At 40.6% G+C, this 19,358-nt stretch overlaps 1 protein-coding gene across 1 annotated transcript in view; it reads left to right on the top strand.

Moving 5' to 3' along the window:
- ptgfrnb (prostaglandin F2 receptor inhibitor b) overlaps positions 1–19,358 on the top strand; it is an 82,446-nt gene that overhangs the window by 20,334 nt on the left and 42,754 nt on the right. The window contains exon 5 of the mRNA XM_079263746.1: positions 1,325–1,750. Within this exon, the coding sequence (XP_079119872.1) occupies positions 1,325–1,750 (426 nt within the window). The remainder of the gene's footprint in view (positions 1–1,324; positions 1,751–19,358) is intronic.

Raw genomic sequence — 19,358 nt, 5'->3', positions numbered from 1 at the left:
TACCTTGTTATACAGCCTGGATAAGGTTTAGGTTCTGTTTTTTGCTTGTGTAATACTATTTATTATCTACGTCTGCTACCAACTTCTGCTGTTAAAATATTCAAATGCTAGCTTAGTATCTTAATTGTTTTGAAACCGCTTTGTCAAAAGATCTTTATGCCTGGAGTACAGACGAAAGGTTACTAATGTCCGGGTTTTTACATAGAGATTACAGGGTTTTGAGAGCAGGTGTGAATTCTTCTTATACGACCTTTTAGGTCCATTTCCTTCTGCTTTGTGATTGGTGTTTCTAGGGGTGCATTCACACCAGAATAGTCAGAAGGACTCTGTTTCATTGGGCAGGAATCTCTGCACCTTTGTTTGACTGCTGTCATACTACACTTTACTGAAACAGATCAACCCCCATGCAATCACAACAAATTCACAGTATGGGTATTTCCAGAAATTACCACTGACAGTAAAGAAAGAAAAAGAAAATCTCATTGATTGGCTGTTGTTGAAAATTAATTCAGTCTTGGGGTAAATCTAATGCAATTTTCACCCAAGTCTGTCCAGTATGAGCAACAAGGGAGGCAGTGAGTTATCAGACATGTTGCAAGACCCCCGGGTTTAATGTGGACCAGAGTTAGCTTTTTTGGTCCACAACAGAGTCTCAGTGCACATTCTGCTCCAAAGGTACCACACTATTTATGGCTTAAAGCAGACCAAACTGTGCCAGTGTGAATGCACCTTAAGGTCATTTTGAGGACCAGCCCTTGCTCCTCACTGCGATGGACCGGCAGCCTGTCCAGAGTATACCCTGCCTCGCCTGCTAATTGCTGGCATAGGCTCCAGCTTCCTCACAACCCTCAATTGGATTAAGCAGTTAAGAAAATGGATTGATGGATGACCTTCACTTCTCTGAACTCTGAAAGATCGATAGAGGTGTTGAACAACAAAACCAACCATTGGATTTCTTTCGCCTCCCAGTATCACCTCAGCAGCTTTCAAAGATATTGCCTCCAGCATTTTGTGCTGCTCAGTGACCCCATAGAGAAATGCTAGAATAAAGTAATGCTTTAATGCAGCGTTTACACTCCCCAAAACATGACACCTTTTTCATTTACTGCATAAAACATTCATTCAGTGATCTTCCTTTGATCCTCTTAGTTCTTGCAGTCATGCGGTCTTAACGATAATCTAAAGGAGGGGTGCAACTAAAGTAATTCTAATGTTTCAGAAGGTTTTTAAATTGTTCAGTAAATCTTAATCATTGTCTTAACTTGTTGACTTGTTCTGTTCTAATGGCTAATTTTCTGACTGACATTGTCTTTCTCTCCTCAAGGCCAATCTCTCAATGTGAAGGCCTCATCCTCCTCTTCCTCCTCCACCTCCCTGATCCTCTCCCCCGGCGACACTCTGGCCCTGCTCTGCTCCGTTGCTGCCGACAACCTGCCCGCTCTGACCCTGGAAGTGGCCTGGCTGGCCGACGGCCGTGAAATCATCACCATGGATCGCAGCGGGGTGGTGATCTCGAACACGTCCTCAAGTGGAGCGCAAGAAAATCGAGGCGAGGTGAGCTTGGAGAGAACGGGCACCGGGGAATACAGGCTGGGAGTAAGAGGAGTGAACAGCCAGGACGAAGGGCTTTACACTTGTCGGATTCGAGCATTCATTGAGAAAGGTGGACGCAGCTCTGGAGGAGGAGGGAGGTGGCACATGGCAGCGGAGAAGACGTCCGGCCCAGTAACTGTGAAGGTCTCAGAGATCAGTGAGTGAAACTAGATCTTGTTGCAGTTTCATTTTGTCTTCATATTGATTAAATCACACTGTTAACAAGGCTTATTTGCATGGGATATTAGAAGTTTTTGTTTGTTTGTTTTTTTTTATTAATAGCAAAAAAAAAAAAAAAAAAGCACCGTTAGTCATCCTCACACTATCACAAATCAACACGAAGGTGTGAAGTCTAATAATACTCTTGCATTAGTGGGGGCTATTGTGAAAGGCATACAAGGGGACATTTTAAAGCAAGAGTAAAATAACGAAAGGAGCATGTGCATGGCTGTGTGATTTCTTCATATGTGGCTATGGAATATTTCTACGGTGCTACAAGTGACTCGAGTCTCAAGGGGAAACTAATCCTCCAGTCAGCCTGTCGACTCCCGCTGCGAGTACGATTGATTAGTCATGCCTGTCCTGCACTGTGCTACCTCTGGGTGTGCTGTCGAAGTGTATGGGTGTGTGTGTCCCTGATGCTCTGATCCTGCCTTGAAGAGCAGCGATGTCAAACACAGTCGACACAGCAATCAATTACTGGCATGGTGGGTGGTCTCCCTGTCTGTGGAGGTTCATTTCACTGTTTTTTACCCCTTTTTTTTTTCTCTGTGTGTATGAATTAAACGGCATGTTGCGTTTTTGTTATTGAGGCAAATCTTCAGTAGAGGGTTGTGTATTAATGCCATTTGGGGTAAAATTTCATTATTATTGCTAATGAACGGAATGGGATGCTCAGTCTAGCATTAATTTTCAATGTTACTTTTTAATTGACTCTTTTTGCCTCTAATTTAAGCTAATACACTATTATATATATTTAATTTTGTCTGCAAATTAAAAACATGAAAACAAACATTCAGGGTATTATCTGACAATACCTAACTTATCTGTTAGGTATTGTCTATTCCTAAACTTAGACTGGAGGCATGTAGCCTCCAGTCTGAGAGTATTTGTACAAATGACTCCTTATGCCCTTATTGAAGCATTAGATGGGTAAGTAACTTTCAACAAATGGCCATTTTACCCATGTTTTACTTTATCTGTGAAGGATATGCACTGTCAACTCTTTGGAAAGCTGAACACAAGTCTGTCTTTGTTGTTAGAGGAAAGATAGATTTTGGGAGCACATTCTTTGGTCAGATTAGACAAGGATAAATTATTTTGGCTCCGATGAGGGACCGCATGTTGGGCCGACCAAGTCCAGAACTATCACAGCAGATATGTTGTTCTTGCAGGGATGCATGGAAGTGGAAATGTGTTGTGAAACTGTGCATAGTAGACACTCCTGCCATAGACAGAGCAGCAGGTTAAGCATGACGTCAACATCCTTCGTTGTTGTGGCGTGTGTGTTGCAAACAAATGACTTCACAATACTCGAAAGCTGCCTTACTGCAGCGACCCCGCCCACTCTAAGAGAGCCTCAATTGTAATTGAAACAATCAAACAGGTAGTGTAGTGTCAGCTGAAATGAGATGTGGTTTAGTATGTGCTATTGGAAAAGAGCCATAAATTGTTCTGCCAACCTGCCAAATTTGAGCAAAAATAAGTTTTTTATGCAAAAAAGCAAAAAAAAAAGAAAAGAATGGAAGATAAGGATAAACCTGCAATTTCCTCCCAAAAAGTTTTTGACTAAACACAGAACATTTTATTCAGTTCGATTGCCCTTTTAGAAATGTCAGACCTTTGTCTTATAGCAATTTATCCTTCATATTGGTGCCTGACAGTCAAACAAAACATTTAGCAAAGTTATTTTAAACAAGTTTTAGGTGGCTATAGTACTCAAACTGTGTGCAACAATCTCAAATAGAACCTGGTCTGATGTGGTTTAATTACCAAGCAAAAAAAACAAAACAAAAACTTATTTGCATTTTCATGGCAGAATAAAGTTTTAACAAATCTTACTGAATCTTCACACTCTGTGGAATAATTCAGTCCAGACTGAACATCCTACAACCTACAGTTTTCTGGTTTTATGTCATCAAGGTCACCAAAAACATGTGGAATCACCACTTTGTGTGAATTAGTCTGATGCTAGCTTCAGTAACGTAAGGCTGCTGTCGTAACATGTCTACAGTTAAAGCTGGGGTAGGTAATGTTGGGGAGCTAGCAAGATTTGAAAGTGGCACCCTGTCTTGGCTCCTCCCCCTCTGGTTTTGCTCCTTGCATAATCCAAGGCTTTTATTTTTATAAGAAATGAACAACTCCATTTGGGTCTGAACGTTTGGATTGGTCTTTTACAGATTTACAGTAAACTGTAAAAAAAAAAAAAAAAAAAAAAAATTTACAGTAAACTGAGGGGTCTAACTATATTTCTTATTGTTCATGATTACAAAACGTATAGACTACTATCAGGACGGGGAACCACTTCACTCAGAGTAAAAAAAAAAAAATGTCTCTGACCAAGGTTACCTACCCCAGCCGACTCAATTTCTATGTTGGTAATGTTTTAGAGCAAAGCTTCTTTCTTCTAATAGCATTGGTAGAGAAAGTTAACGTGACGATATCACACATTAATGCACACATCAGTTCATTTAACTGTCTCCATCTCATGTTTGAGTATTATAACTAATGTACACCAATAATTCCTTCATCTTGAAACAATTATTTCAAACAAATCCCTACTACTTAAAAATGCCTTGTGTTCCAATGTCCAACCAGGTGTTTGATGCGGGTGTAAAATATGAAGCTAGTTTATGAGATTCTTTATTGTAGCACAAGAAAAATACTACACATCAAGTTATTTTTATTGTTCAACATTTTAATAGGAAAATAAAACTAATTTAAAGAAACATACGTGATTGAATGATCTCAGTTGCATTGAACTGTTACCCCCCCCAAACACACACACTCACATTTACACACACACACTCTCTCAAAATACAAGTGTGATATTTTCTAGTAATGTGATCCAAAAAGAAGCAAACAAAATGACTGTATTCAGGAGGTTGATGGAGGATATTTTTCTCTTCTAATTAAAGCAAGATTTCGACAGTATTGTTTCCCCCTTAATAGAAAGAAAATCCTATCATTTAAAAGCCGTATTCAAATTGATCAAACGACTTAAGCTGGATTCATGACAAACTCCCAAATTCCCATATCTTAATGAAGGAAATGTACTTTTAATGAATTAAATACTAGTTACATAATCTGTTCTTTTGGTTCAGCTACTGTGCTACATTCAATGGTTGGGGGAATTCTCAACTGGCTAAAAATTTGCTTTGACATTAGAGCTCATGCATTGTTTTATTTCAAGAAGGTGGTATTTAGTGTTTTTGTCCCTGTTTTCTTTCTTTTTTCCACTTTCTGGGGTATGCCCATGGTATGTAGAGAATAAAAACCCTTTTTAATGATATTTCTGGAGTCCAGTCTGCTTTGATGCTTCTTGGCTGCAGTATTGTCAGCACAGATCAAAACGACTCATGTATCCCCCCTCCATGGATTTATAGGAATTGGATGCCAGAAAATACTTGCATCAAAAGGAGATCTACAATATTATATTTAATAGATGTTCAGCTAACATGTCGTTAACCCATAAATCTTTCCACATTGTAATAGGTTTGGCACAGGCGGTTCATGCTGTTGCTTTATTGTTGGTAAAACCCTGCTGTCCTTCCCATCCTATCCATCCCTGTTAGTATAATATAATTGAAGCCCAAATTACTAGTCGGGGTCTTTGGGGGAGCCTCCTTTAGAGGCATGCATTCAACTTTACAAGTCACGTGCACACCTTTATATGTTAATACTAATAAATCCATTTTTTCAGTTTCTGCATGCAGTTTGATGCAGACAAAAGTTAACGTCTGAGCTGTTATTGATTACTTTCAACTCTAATTTTTGAGTTGGAGTTAATATATACGAGACTACAAAAAACATATTGCTCTTTTTTTTTAATCTGTCTATATGCAATCTATTCTTTTTTCCTTTTTTTTCCTGTCTTTTTATGTTTTTAAATATGTAATTATACAACAGTTGTTTGCTGCTGCCTGTATGCGGACCGAGTCCGCTTCCTTGGTCCGAATTACAATTCGTTCGGCGCGTTCACATTTTCCCCAAACAAAGCATACTTTCCAAGCAAACAGACTACGATTCCAATCAAAAAGGTTGATGTGAACGTGCCCTTAGTTGCTCCCTGAAGATGACCTTCCTAATGGAACAATGAAGTTCTTTGTATGATAACACTATCAAATTGTAACTGTTTGAATTTAAGAAACATCAGGAACCTTTTACAGAGAATGAAATTAAATGTAACACGAAAGCAGACTATTTTTAGAGTTCCCCTTAGTGTGTCAGGTTTTCCAGGGGAGCCAACCTCCATTTACCTCCCCCGTAATATGAATCCTTGTTGTAGTTAATTTAGTCTTCAACTGTCAAATTACAGATCCTAATTTGACAAATACCTCTGACTTCATATCGTTTCTACCAGCAGAGTATATCCTTTTCTTCGACAGACATCTGGCATTTCTTGTAGCAGCTACATAATACAAGACTTAAACAGCATAACACTGCAAAAGTACTTAAAACATCTCCAAACCACAGAAACCCAGTTTAAAGCTAGAAAAGAATGAAGCTTAGCAGCTTAGTTGTAGGGAGGAGATTGGAGCAGGTTGGCCTTAGGGAGATTGTGCTACCCACCAGTCAGAGATTGCAAAAGCAGCCAGAGGCTTTTCTCAGACTTACTGCCCAGATCTAATGTCTGTTGTGCAAATAAAGAAAGCGCCTCTCATTTTGAGGCGTGCTTACTCTGGATGGTTGTAGGAACTTGCAAAGAACAGTTTTTGTATGTTTGCTTGCCTGAAATATTTTTTTTTTTCCCCATTTAACCTGGACCGACCCACAATGCATTGCTCTTTTTCTAACGAGGAACATGAGAAATGTCAGCAGCTGTCTGATCCAGCCATTAACAATAAGCATTTAACTTTGATCAGAAGGAGTCCGTCTCAGCGGACAGTGCAGCGTCTGCTGGCTGCATCAAAATCCTGTGCTAGTATGTCAGCAAGAGCCTTCAGTTAAAATAACAGCCAGCTCTTATCCATACCCAGAAGACCCCTTGGGCCTGGAGGATCCGTGTTCCATTTAGAAATATCAACCAGGCTTTCAGGGTGCAGTCACCATCAAAGTCAGTGAGCATGAGGACACAGCTGAAATATCAAAAGAGCATCAAGAATATTTTGTCAATCTTTTCTGCTGCGTATGCATGGTAACATGCGTGCACAACATGCACATGCTATGTGCATACATGCATTTTGCTGCTGGGTGTGTGAGTGAAAGCAGGTTTTTCTCCAGAGTAAATGCCACATGCACATCCAGGCTTAAGAAACCGCCTTGTGTGTGTCCCACATACTAAGATATGAGGCTATTCTCACTGGTAGAACTCCATTATGGCTTGAGGATGCACATTCCTTCATACTGCATCTGCTGAAACACACAAGTAAGAGCGCAGTTTCTAATTGTCCATACAGTAGCTCATACATTTCGTCCCTGTTGCTCTGATACATGAGCTGTAACTGTTTGTGTCTCCATGTGTTGACCAGTCACTTCCTGTTCTACTGATCTGCAGCCTCGAGTTAGCCATGTCTTCCCACAGTGCTTCGCTAAAGGCAGATTATTCCAAGAAACATAGAGAGTTGAAAAACTTGTTTTGGAAGTCCCCATGGCAAGAACATGCACATACACTCAAAAAGAAGTGATTCCTTTCACCCATTGCTACTCTTCCCTCCTTGTGTGCATGTTGTGTCAGCTGTGGTTATTGTCAGGAAACAATTCACTTCAAAAGGCTTTCTTGTTTTCCACGCAGACCATTGAATCTGTGTGTGAATATGTACAGCTTTTCTTTGCACATGTTTATTTTTCCAGGCATGATTTAGCAGCTAAAGAGCAGCACAAGTGTGCATGCACAGCTGCAGCATGTGCAACGAGGTCATAGGTCAACCAGGAAGTGAGCATGTTCACTACAAGCAATGTTTTCCGCTTCATATGACTTCGTTTTATTGAGCATGGGAGAAAAAAATCTGAAAAAGTGCAGTTCAGCAGCAAAACCTCCAAATATTTACATTAAATAGATTCAAAGATACTTTTTATTTGATATTAAATGTATTCAATTGGTCTTGATTTCTTCTTGCATCCTTGCATTGACTTTAAAAATCTTACTTTTGGCTAAAATTGGGGCAAAGATAATTTTTTTCTCCAGTTGTCTTTGCTGGTGTAACAGTGTTCAAAAGAGACCAGTGGCTCCTTGTTTCTTGTTTGCTTTCAGTCAGCTTGTTGGGAAAAGGTATTTGAGCGCAGCCTGTGTTAAAGCAGAAGTCCACTGCCCTTTAGGTTGTTATTTCCATCTGCTACATTTGCTGGAGGAGGTCTCAGAAAATAAGAAAATCTGATCTTTGTGCCTCATGCCACCACACAATAAGGAGTGCAGTGTTGTGGGAGATTCTCTGTGGTGTTCAGCTGCTCCTCCACACTGAAGGGAGTCAGTGGAGGTGATTTGGCCTCTGCGTGAGGTCACAGCCCCTCTCCATTGATGTGTTAGCATGCATAACTGACAAGACATGCAGACAGCTTAAGGGGATGGTGCCCCAAAGTTGACATGCGAGGGGCAGATGGTGCCAGTAGCCTTGTTTGTATGTAACTGTCAAGTGGATTTAAAGCAAACTTTTGTTATGTTACAAGAAAGAAAAATGCTAAGTGGGGATGATTCAAGCAGTTTGAAGTAAATAAACTAGGCTGCAGAGTTCCAGTATAGGTTGTTATGCATGAGTTCATGAGCATTAAAAACAACATCCAAACAAAAATTAGATCAAATTGGCAAATGTCGCCTTGGCTGATGAAAATTATTTTACATTTTGGCATGTGGTTATTATTCTTGTCAGCTAGTATTAGTCATGTTTTTCTTCCAGAAGGAGAAACTGCTATTTGTCATGTGTTTCCACCTCACCTCACCCTACATATTCATTACTTTTCAGAACAGGCAAAGAGCATTTGAAAATTAGCTTCATAGTTTTTTTTTATACTAGGGAAATTTTCCTTTTCTAATATTTCACATTTATGATGTTGCAACTGGTAAAAGAAAACAGTAGAAGTAGTAGTAAAGTAAAAAAATGAAACAAATATTGACAAAAATATGGCAGTCAGTATGCTACTTTTAGCAAAGCTACAGTTAGCAGCTCGCTAATTTGAAGCATCTTTCTGCCTACGAGCTAGAACTTTGATCACCAAAAAACACTCTCGAGCAGAAACTAATTCTAAGATTTAAAACATTGCAAGTTTGGGATCATTTTCTGGGTTTTATCTTAGACTGTATGTAAAAAGATGGACGTGCCTCTGACGTCACCCATAGGTTTCTGAAGAGCTGAATTAAAGCTCGGTGGGCGATTCCTACCATCACCATCTTGGCAGGGGCATGCGTGTCGTCTTGCTCTGAAAATACATATGGGCAAAGTGAGGTTGAACTGAGAAGGGGGGCTGTGAGCGTCATGGTGGATGACTGACATCGAGCGAACTCCGAGCTGCCTGTAGCTAAGAGCTTACCAAGCTAATCTGGAGTTAACAGGAGCTAACCAGGTAACGGTGGTAAGCAGGCTAAAGCTAACCACTTTTGCTAAGTTAACTAAAGCTAAAGCTAACCACTTAAGCTAAATTAACTGGCTAAAAACCGTGGTTGATCTACGTTCTTCTTACTTGAAGCGGGCGATTGGGTACCTGTTAATCAAAAGGACACGCCCCTAAATATGCCGAATTTCAAGATTAAATTACTTTTAAATGGGGAAGTTAGAGAAAAAAAATTCACTCCCCCCACAGTTGTCATGAAGGTAAACCTGATCTATTAAACCGAAAATGGATTTTTGTACCAGGCTTTGTACGTTTATTTCTGCTGTGAAGTTGGCCTTTTCAACATGGGAGTCTATGGGGATTCATTTAGTTTTGCAGCCCCTAGTGGATGAGGGTGGAACTGCAGTTTTATGCACTTCCGCATAGGCTTCACTTTTAACCACTGGAGGTTGGGTTATGAACAAGCCTTCCCTCTACTGTTTGTGTGTGCACTCACCACCACAGAGTACCTGCTGTTTTTCCGACTCCCAGGTAATCCAAAGAAGAGGTCGAGAAGAAGAGGCTGCAGGCCTGGTATGCGGGTTAAGATCAAGCGAGTCGCGTGGATGGCCGGTGGCTACTGTTGTCCAAACCGGAGCTACAGGTGGCTGCACCCGGCCCCTCTACAGCTGGGTGTGTTTGGAAACACTTCCCCGCCACTGCCTCTCTATGATCCAGAGCAGCAGTATTGGAACCAAGCCACCGGGTCACTGAGATCATCAACGACCTCTTTGCCTACACGAAGGGACGACCACGTAACTTGCCGGCACAACTGGGCGTCATGTGACCGTGAAAGGTGGTTGAGGCCAATCCCACTGTGCGTTGCTGAAATGACCGCGGCAACATCATCACCACCGAGTCGAATTGGTCTTCTGATACTCACTCTATAGCAAATAAATCTTTCTCTCTAAATGAGCTGTTCAATAGAGAGAACTTCGGTTTTGTGTTTTTGACAAAGGCGTGGCAGAGAGATGGAGAGTTTGTCCATTTGAATGACCTGTGCCCTGCTGGATGGTCAGCTCTCGGTTTGTCCTGCCTCTGTCGCTGCGGCGGTAGTCTGGCTGGGGTGTATCGGGACAGATAAACCTACAGAATGATGGATATGGATCACTTCTCCTTATTTAAGTCACAAATGTTCAAAATTGGTACTTCCAACACATTTTATTGTCTGATTTATCGCCCCCCTGGGCCTGCTGGTGGTTTCTTAAATGGTTTTAATTATCTTTTATCATCTTTTATTAAACTGAACAAACTTCTAATTCTTGAAGATTTTAACCTACACATTGATGATGACTCTGCCAGCCCAGCAGTGGAACTTTTATCAATGACTGACTCATTTAATTTTAAACATGTATCAGTCCCAACCCACAGTAAGGGTCACACCCTGGATCACTTGAGTGACCATCGCTGTGTTTTTTGTTTTAATGTTTCCCTCGAGCCCGGGCCTGCTCCTACGAGAGCAGAGGAGGATCACTACAGAAAGCACAGTAGAGAGATTCTGTGCCTTGTTTGATCCCTGTGTTTTTAAGCATTGTGCTAATGTTGAGGACTTTGTGGACTGTTTTAATTCTCATTGCGGTTCCATAGTAGACCAAGTTGCTCCGATAAAATCTAATGTCACCAGAAGACTATTATGTCCCTGGATTAATGAAAATATTTGGAAAATGAGAAAGCTATGTCAAAAAACTGAGCATTTTTGGAAATCCACTAAGCTAGAGGTTCATAGAACACATCTTAGTGATTTGATCTCCTCATTAAATGAAAGAAATTAAGGAACCAAGATCCAAATATTTCTCTCAGCTGATAGCATCTAACATAGAAACCCTAAAGTTCTATTGCGTCCCCTGCCTCATCAGCTGTCCCTATGTCTTGGGAGACTGACAGTAATGAAATTTGGGACTTCTTCATGAATAAGATCAAGGACATAGAAACTCAAATGTTGAACCTCCATCTCAAAGTTGGACCTCTTTTAATCCTGTGTCATTTGAAGACATCTCAGTGTTGGTGGCTACAATGAAACCCTCCAGTTATGTGGATGTACTTCCTTTTAAGCTTTTTCTCTGTGCCTTTAAAACAATTAAGCCTTGGGTGACCATAATGTTTAACCTGTTGCAATCCTATGGTGTATTTCTGAGTTCATTTAAGCACTCCATTGTGTAATCAAGACTCAAGAAAGCTAACTTGGACAATCTGATCTTAAGAACTTCAGGCCAATTTCCAAATTGCCATTTCTTGCTGAAATGTTGGAAAAGTTGGCAGCAAAGACACTGATTTTGTTTTTAGAGTCACATAGCATGTATGACACCTTTCAGTCAGGGTTTCGTAAATATCACTCTACAGCAGTGTTCCTCATTGCGCAGCTCGCAAGCCGCATGCGGCTCACTGACTCTTGACCTGCCGCTTGTGAAACAGCCAATGGCTTTCTGAAAATGCGATCTAAACAAGTCCTAATGATCCTCAACGGTGCAGTTCTCTCCAAAAAACAAGAGCTGCAGGCTGCTTGCAAAAAATTTGCCGTTGTAACTGCCCTAACTGTCAGATTTGCCAGTTTTGGCTCATTTCAGCTGCACCGAAATCCGCCAAAGAGCTGCTCCGTCTGTAGGTCCGGATATATATTGAAAAAGAAGCACCCATATTTCAGAGGCGTTATTGTGTTTCACCATATACTGTTGCATAAGCATGCCATTACTCCATGCAATATTTAGGATAACGATTCCTTACTAAAGAGCTGAATGTTACTGGTTTGGCAAGGTAGCAGGATACATAATGTGGGAACGTTTTTTTGGGGGGTGTGGCAGCTCTCCTCTTGTCTTAGTATATTGAGTGTGGCTCTTGTTGAATTAACAATGAGGATCACTGCTCTACAAAAACCGCACTACTGAAAGTGTCTAGTGACATTTTGATGTCTGCTGATTAAGGAAGATGTACACTATTGGTTCTGCTGGATCTGTCTTCAGCATTTGACACCGTCAACCACCAGATCTTAATTAAAAGGCTGCAGAACCTGACTGGGATTTCTGGTCCAGTTTTACAGTAGTTTACCTCATTCTTAGTGGGTAGAAGCTTGTGTTTCTGCCAACCTTGTACTATTTAAGCCTGGTAGATTATTGTGTGGTGTGCCTCAGGGCTCTGTGTTGGAACTGCTTCAGTTCTTATTGTACATCCTTCCTCTTGGTCAGATTATCCAGCAGTGTAAGGATGTTTCCTATCACTTATTTGCTGATGACCTGCAATTGTACTCTTCCTTTTAAAGCCTCATGAATTGAGCTCTTTACTTAACTCTCTTTCAAAAGTAAAACTTAAGTCCAATAAGACCGAGACACTTATCATTGCTCCACACACTGAAATCTCCAACATTAAGCAACATTTAGGCAACCTGAGCTCTTCAGCCAAGTCTAAGCTGAGAAACCAATGAGAGAAACCATGTTCAATGAGGCCATGTCATTAGACAATCTTTCAAGACAGTTGGTTAAAAATAGCTTTTTTTCAACTACGTAATATTGCAAAGACCAGTGATGTCTAAGAAAGACCTCAAAATGATTATTTATGCATTTGTGTCCTCGCAATTAGACTACTGCAACAGCCTATTCACATGCCATAACACGAAAGCACTGGCTCGTATTCAGACAGTGCAAAACTCAGCAGCGAGCGTTTTGATTAGAACCATCGGAGAGCCCACATCACACCCGTGTTAAAGTCTCTTCACTGGCTTCCGGTTCAATATCGTATTCGTTTTAAAATCTTTGTACTTACTTTCCAATCCCTACATTGACAGGGCCCTAGATACATTGAGGACTTAATTAAGCTCTACAGTCCAGCTCGAAGTCTGAGGTCGACCGGGAAACACCTGTTGATGTTCCGACGAACCCATTTTAAAACCCGGGGAGACCGTTCTTTTAAAGCTGTCCCTCCCCGTCTCTGGAATGAGCTTCTCCAGGATCTGCGCTCTCTGGATTCAGTCAATGTTTTTAAAAACCTCATAAAAACATATTTGTTCAGGCAAGCATTTTAGCTCCAATTACTCTGTGACACAGTTGTGTATTTATACTGTTGTGTTTTTTCAAAATGTTGCACGTTTTCTATCTTTTTATTGTTGTGAAGCACTTCGTGACCTTGTGTCTATGAAAAGCGCAATACTATTTTGGTTCACTAACTCGCTAATGTACAATTGTACGTAAGCGAGTGTAAACAAAAACAAATATGACAAAACAAATAAAAGTTGGTATATGGTTAACAAGGAGATAATGCATTTGGCTTTGCTTCCATGTATTTTAGTCTTAAGAGCAACACTTACACATCATCCCCCAGAATGCATTGCACGTGTAGTATAATGGAGTGTAAATGTAAATACATAAGTTAATTGGGAATTTTTATCTGTTAACAATTAATTTTGGGGAAACGGGAATAACTACATGTTAAGACAAAAAAGTGATAATAGCTGGTGTTTGTTTTTAACAGAACGTCTTTTTTTTGTTTTTTTTTAAATTGCCACAGGTTGTAAAAGGTGGCTCAATGTTTTTACAATTTAAACTATTTAAAACATTTTAATCCAGGTGGAGAGCTCAGTTCAGTCCTCTGCTACAGTTTGTCTGTGGATTAAATGTCTGAATGATTTTCACACATCTGTCATTTATTATTAGCTGTATTTATTATTTAACAAGCGCTGCTTTTTCTAATTAAATTTAATTTTAATTTAAAATTTGTAGTTTTTTTTACTTAAAAAATCAAAGTTTCTTTATATGAGAGAAAATGTAACCTCGCTTCTCTCAGTGCGATTAAATGACCTTGTTGTTTTAGCTGTAGACTGTGATGTTGAAAGTACATGTGCGCAGTGAGTGTCGGCCCCTTACTTCCCATGTCCTTGGAGACACGCTGTGTGTTTACAGAAAAGGGGACAAGCTCCACAAGACATCATTCATATCTGGTGTTGCTATCACACATGCACATAACATGCAAACACACACACACACACACACACACACACACACCTTCACACTGCTATAATTCCAGAGCATATCGCGTTCCTTTGGTCGTTTTGGCCGAGCTCACTTCCTATGATCCATGTAGCTGTTGATTCTGCTGCGGTTGAGTCTTAAACTCCCGGCTCAGCATTGGCAGCGTCACTGATGAGCTTACCGGTTCCCACGCCCCTCGTCTTCATGCTGATAAGTGTCATGGCATACAGCCCACCTGTAAATGAGCCGAAGTGGAAAATACAAAGTTAACACATTCCTTAAAAATCCTGGCCTCACACCTTCTCAACACTGAAACACAACTGTTCAGCAAACCTGTACAGATAGAATAGGAAGTACATATCAGGTAGTCATTATGACCTGCGTAAATAAAAGAAAAAAAAAAACCACAACACAGACCTGAATCACACAACCTCTGTTACCTGCTGGCGATTGATGGATTTCAGTTTGTGTTTTACCATGAAAAAGCTTTATATTTTAAGCAACAATATTACATCTATTTAGCATTGGATAGGGCGGCAATCACAGCTGAGCTAGCAACAGGGTGACATGAAGATACTCTGAAGATTTAGTTAAAATCCCTGCAGTAATGTTCTGTACAATCCTGATGAGGTTCCAGTAAAAGATAAATGCACTGCCTAAAAGCAGTCACCAAGAAAAAAAGGTGAATCTATAATATTTCGTTGGACTCCTTTAGCTTTGATTAGGACCTTTGTTCGCTGTGGCCTTTTTATTACGCTTCAGCAATGTTACAAGCTTTATTTCTAACCAGTGTTGCATTATTCACATGATCTTGTGCTGATGATGGGAGAGTCTGACCTCTTAAAGGGGTGCTATTATGGTATTTCAAGTTGTCTGAGCTTTCTACAGTGTTACAGTGTGAATCCTCATCAGACATGTGAACGGCACTGTTTTTTATCACCTAAACACGTTTGAGTTTGAGTTCCAGCACTCTCTCTGTTCGGTTTCCATGGCAACGAAAAACGCGTCGTTTTAGAGAGTTTTTTTCTACTTCGAAATCCTTGTGACGTCCCGGGGGATAAGGTTCGGTGATTGGTTACCTTCTACTGGTTAACAAGGGCATGTACAAATACATCAGGCAGGTGGAAAACGTGGGATAAAGTTATTTCCAACGATGGCTGGTGAGTTTACCAAAGAGAGACATCCTGCTGCATTCGTTGCTGTGGGTTGCTGTTTTCCACTTTGTTTTCAGGGTCTGATTCAGGTTCCAACATGTAGGGCTGTATGCTATGTGTTGACATTGTATTTTGTTTTTTTATTGAGTTTATATTAGCCTAATCCTTTTGTTTATGAGATGTTACAATGACGGCTAAAGCAGTTGCGGTGCGTGCTCCCGATGTAGTGCAGTGGCAGGAGGCGGGGCTTAATGCGGAAGAGTTTCAATTCACTCGTTTTGCCCACAGGCTGATCTGACAGCCTACGGAGAGGGTCGGTCTGAAGTAAACAAAGCGATTTGTGACAATAATTCGATCAATCCCAGCCCTTCTGGTCTCAGAAATAAAAATAAATTAGCCTGAAATGCACATAACAGTTCCACTTTAATAACACCCTCTCCAGCACAACCAGTTGATTCTTTGGCTGCATTTACTTCAGGATAGGTCATTTGAATTCGTCCGGTTGGGGAGTTGGCTCATTTGCGGGGGTGGCCTTATTTCGGACCGAGATTGTTCATGCTGCACTTTTAAATAAATCACACCTTTAAAAGATGTATTTGACTCACCACTAGAGGCAAGAAAATATAGAGCTGCATCAGATTACAAGAAGCGGACTCTAAAACAAAGTGTATTGTGGGTTCAGCACAGATCACCATGGGTAAACATAACCAAAACAAACACATGTGTGGGATGATAGACTGCTCTGGATGGGTGATATAGCACACGGAGCAAGACATGCAGGAATTTGGTTAAAGTTCAGAAAGAAATGTTATTAAACCACCGACTGGAATCTATTTGGTCTGCTTGAAACAGACCGAGACCTGCTTTTGTAGGCAGACAGAGTCTGCGTGTTTAATCTGAATCAAAACATGTTTATGCATTCACATTACCACCAAACGAAGCAGACTTTCCAATGAAACAGATTAGGATTACATTAAAAAGGCTAATGTGAATGTGCCCTTAATGGGGTTCAGTTCTGGGCCCTGTGGTGGCGAATCCATGCATGAAAATGTCATGTTCCCTGAACCACTCTTTCACAGTTTGAGCCCGACGAATCCTTGGAGTCGTCTTGAAATATGCCCGTGCTGTCAGAGAAAAACATCTATTAACCTGTTAATTTAGTATTTTTAGGTTTTAGCTGACCTCATTCTTTGGCCACATAATGTTGCTGAAAGTATACATTACCAACTTCAGCAACCCCAGATCATAGCACTGCCCCCTTACCTGATGTTCCCATCACTCCAGACCAGGGCGAATGCAGGGTCTGCAGACCACATGACCTTCCATTGCTCCAGAGTCCAAGTACAGACTTTTTTCTCCACTTAGCCTCAGTGACTACTGGTTACAGTTAAATCCCAGTCTCTTCTCATTATACATGTAAAAAAAAAAACATTTTACTTTTCACTTTTAAACTAATTAAAATTGATCCCTGAGTTCTGCATAGCTGTGAAGTGGAATTAAAAGAAAGTAAAATATGCTGAAGCAGCTATTAAAGAAACCATAAAGGCTCCCAAACGGACCCTTTTGGCACACCATAGGTAAGGGTTAAGGAAGAAGACCTGAACCATGAAGCAGCCACAGAAAAAGATTTTCCTAAGCACGTGCTGATACAGTAGCTCAGTATTTCAGCGTATTGAGCATTATGTTTAATCTCAATTTAGACACAAGTTCTACTTTGCTGTTTATATGATCACCTAATGAATCTACATCTAGTATTTATCCCTCTTGTTGTCCCATTTTGGTCCCCACACACTGCCAGAGCCTTGGAGTAATTTGATGGCCTGTGGAAGCGTAGGAACATGAAAAGTTTTGTTGTAATAATTTGCTTTAGTTAATGATTCCTTAATCATGTTAACAGAAATAAAAACCAAATGCAATCTGAAACCAGCCACACATTGGCAGGAGAACATGTCATCATTACACAGACTGTAAACTACTGAGTGGATCCTCAACATGAACACAGGCAGTGTGATGAAAGCACTTTCTTGTTTTATTGACACTGACCTATTTTTCCTTCCCTCTTCTCCCAAACAACACACTAATAGAGCTTTTTTGTCTTTGTAAAGGTGGTTTCACACAGTTTTGTCTCTGCTAAAGTCCTCAGAGTGCAGAGTCTGAGGGAGGAGGGGTTCAATCTGCCGGTCAGACTCGACTGTGAGGACGTAACTCGAGGTCGTTACAAAAGTGTCCTTCCTTTCATGCTAACAAAAACACGCTAGCATATTTATTTAAGTGGCTACTTTTTTACTCTCTGGGTTTGCGAGATGAAATCATACTGTGGCTAAATTTTAAATTGAACTGCATGTATTGTGATGAAACTGCATTTTAACCCCTTTCTGTTACGATGATACAAAGTGGGGCTTAAGGTCTTTTTTTCAACAAACATTTTAGGAATCCTTATTACAAAAGTTGGTGTGTGTGTGTGTGTTGGGGGGGAAGGGAGGGCCTGATTTGTGTAAAAGTTTTTCACAAAATTAGGATGCAAATGCTTGTCAAACCTGTGAGATCCAGTACATTATAGTACAGCATCTGAGCTCCTAGAGCAGCGATGATGGGTTGTGTAGCTCAGCTAAATAAGGCAATCTGAGTGTGTGTGTGTGTGTGTGTGTGTGTGTGTGGGGGGGGGGGGGGGGGGGGGGGGGGGGGTGTGTGTGTGTGTGGGGGTGTGTGTGTGTGTGTGGGGAAAGAGAGAGGCGCGTGGCTAATTGGCAGAGTAGCTTCGCACATTCTCATTGATCAAAGTGTGTGCGTGTGTTTCACAGCAGATGGTGACAGTGCATGAGTCAGTATGTGTGTGTGACGTCCAACTGACATCACGCAGGCCTTTGCCAAACACACACACAAACACACACTTGTATGTGCTCATATTTATAGCTTTTTGCTGTGTGTTTAGCGGCATGTACTGATGTGACAAAGCTGGTTTGTGTCAGGGATGGCTAGTGTGTGTGTTTCTAAGTGTGCATGTGTGTGTGTCCTGCTCATCAGCGTGTAAGGTTGCAATCTGGATGTCTGGCTGAGAGGACCTGCCTCATCACCTACACACACACACACACACACACACACACACACACACACACACACACACACACACACACACACACACACACACACACACACTATTAACACTGTGATACACACCTCATCTCACACAATTAAGTGTTATTTCAGGTCTATTTCTGTCCTCTGGCTCAGTCACCAAACTGTTTCAACCTGAAACCATCAAACAATTTGCCTGGCATTTGTCAGGGAGTTGCTTAACAGAAACCTGGTATGAGCGATGAAAGTGAAACTACACTGAGAAGAGAATCATTCCTCTGGAGGGGGATTTCTTTCCTCCCAGTACTGATTCCCTCCTTAAACTAGTTTTATTTTTAGCTAAGTTGACTACAGGGTTAATCAAATGCAGTCAAATAAATACATAAATAAATGCATTTAATTCCATACACCTTTCATTTTTTATTATTTTAGTGGAAATGCTGGTTTTATGCTCAGCAACACTTGTTAGTAGGTTGGAACTCTGTTGTCTAAAGGTATTTATTTGGATTAAAAGTGAGAATAACCCCAACATGTTTACATAACATGGTTACTTATATTGCACGTCCTGCAATGTAGGAGGCAAACGAACTTGATGATCTCATTAATATAAAGGTTACCTTCCACACAGGTTTGTTTATTTCCAGTAGCAACAAACAAACCTTGATGATAAAACACAATTCATGTTTGGACATTATAGAACAAAACATGTATATAGGATCTAGCACAATAAAAGATAATCGGAATAACTCAAATGACAAAACCCATGCTTGTACCATTCACGAGAAGAGAGAAGATTAGCGCAGGTTAAATTTCAACAAGATGGCCAAAGTTTTGCATT

Source organism: Telmatherina bonti, assembly GCF_933228915.1.
Source record: "Telmatherina bonti genome assembly, chromosome: 24".
NCBI lineage: Eukaryota > Metazoa > Chordata > Actinopteri > Atheriniformes > Telmatherinidae > Telmatherina > Telmatherina bonti.
This window is presented reverse-complemented; position numbering and strand designations above follow the sequence as displayed.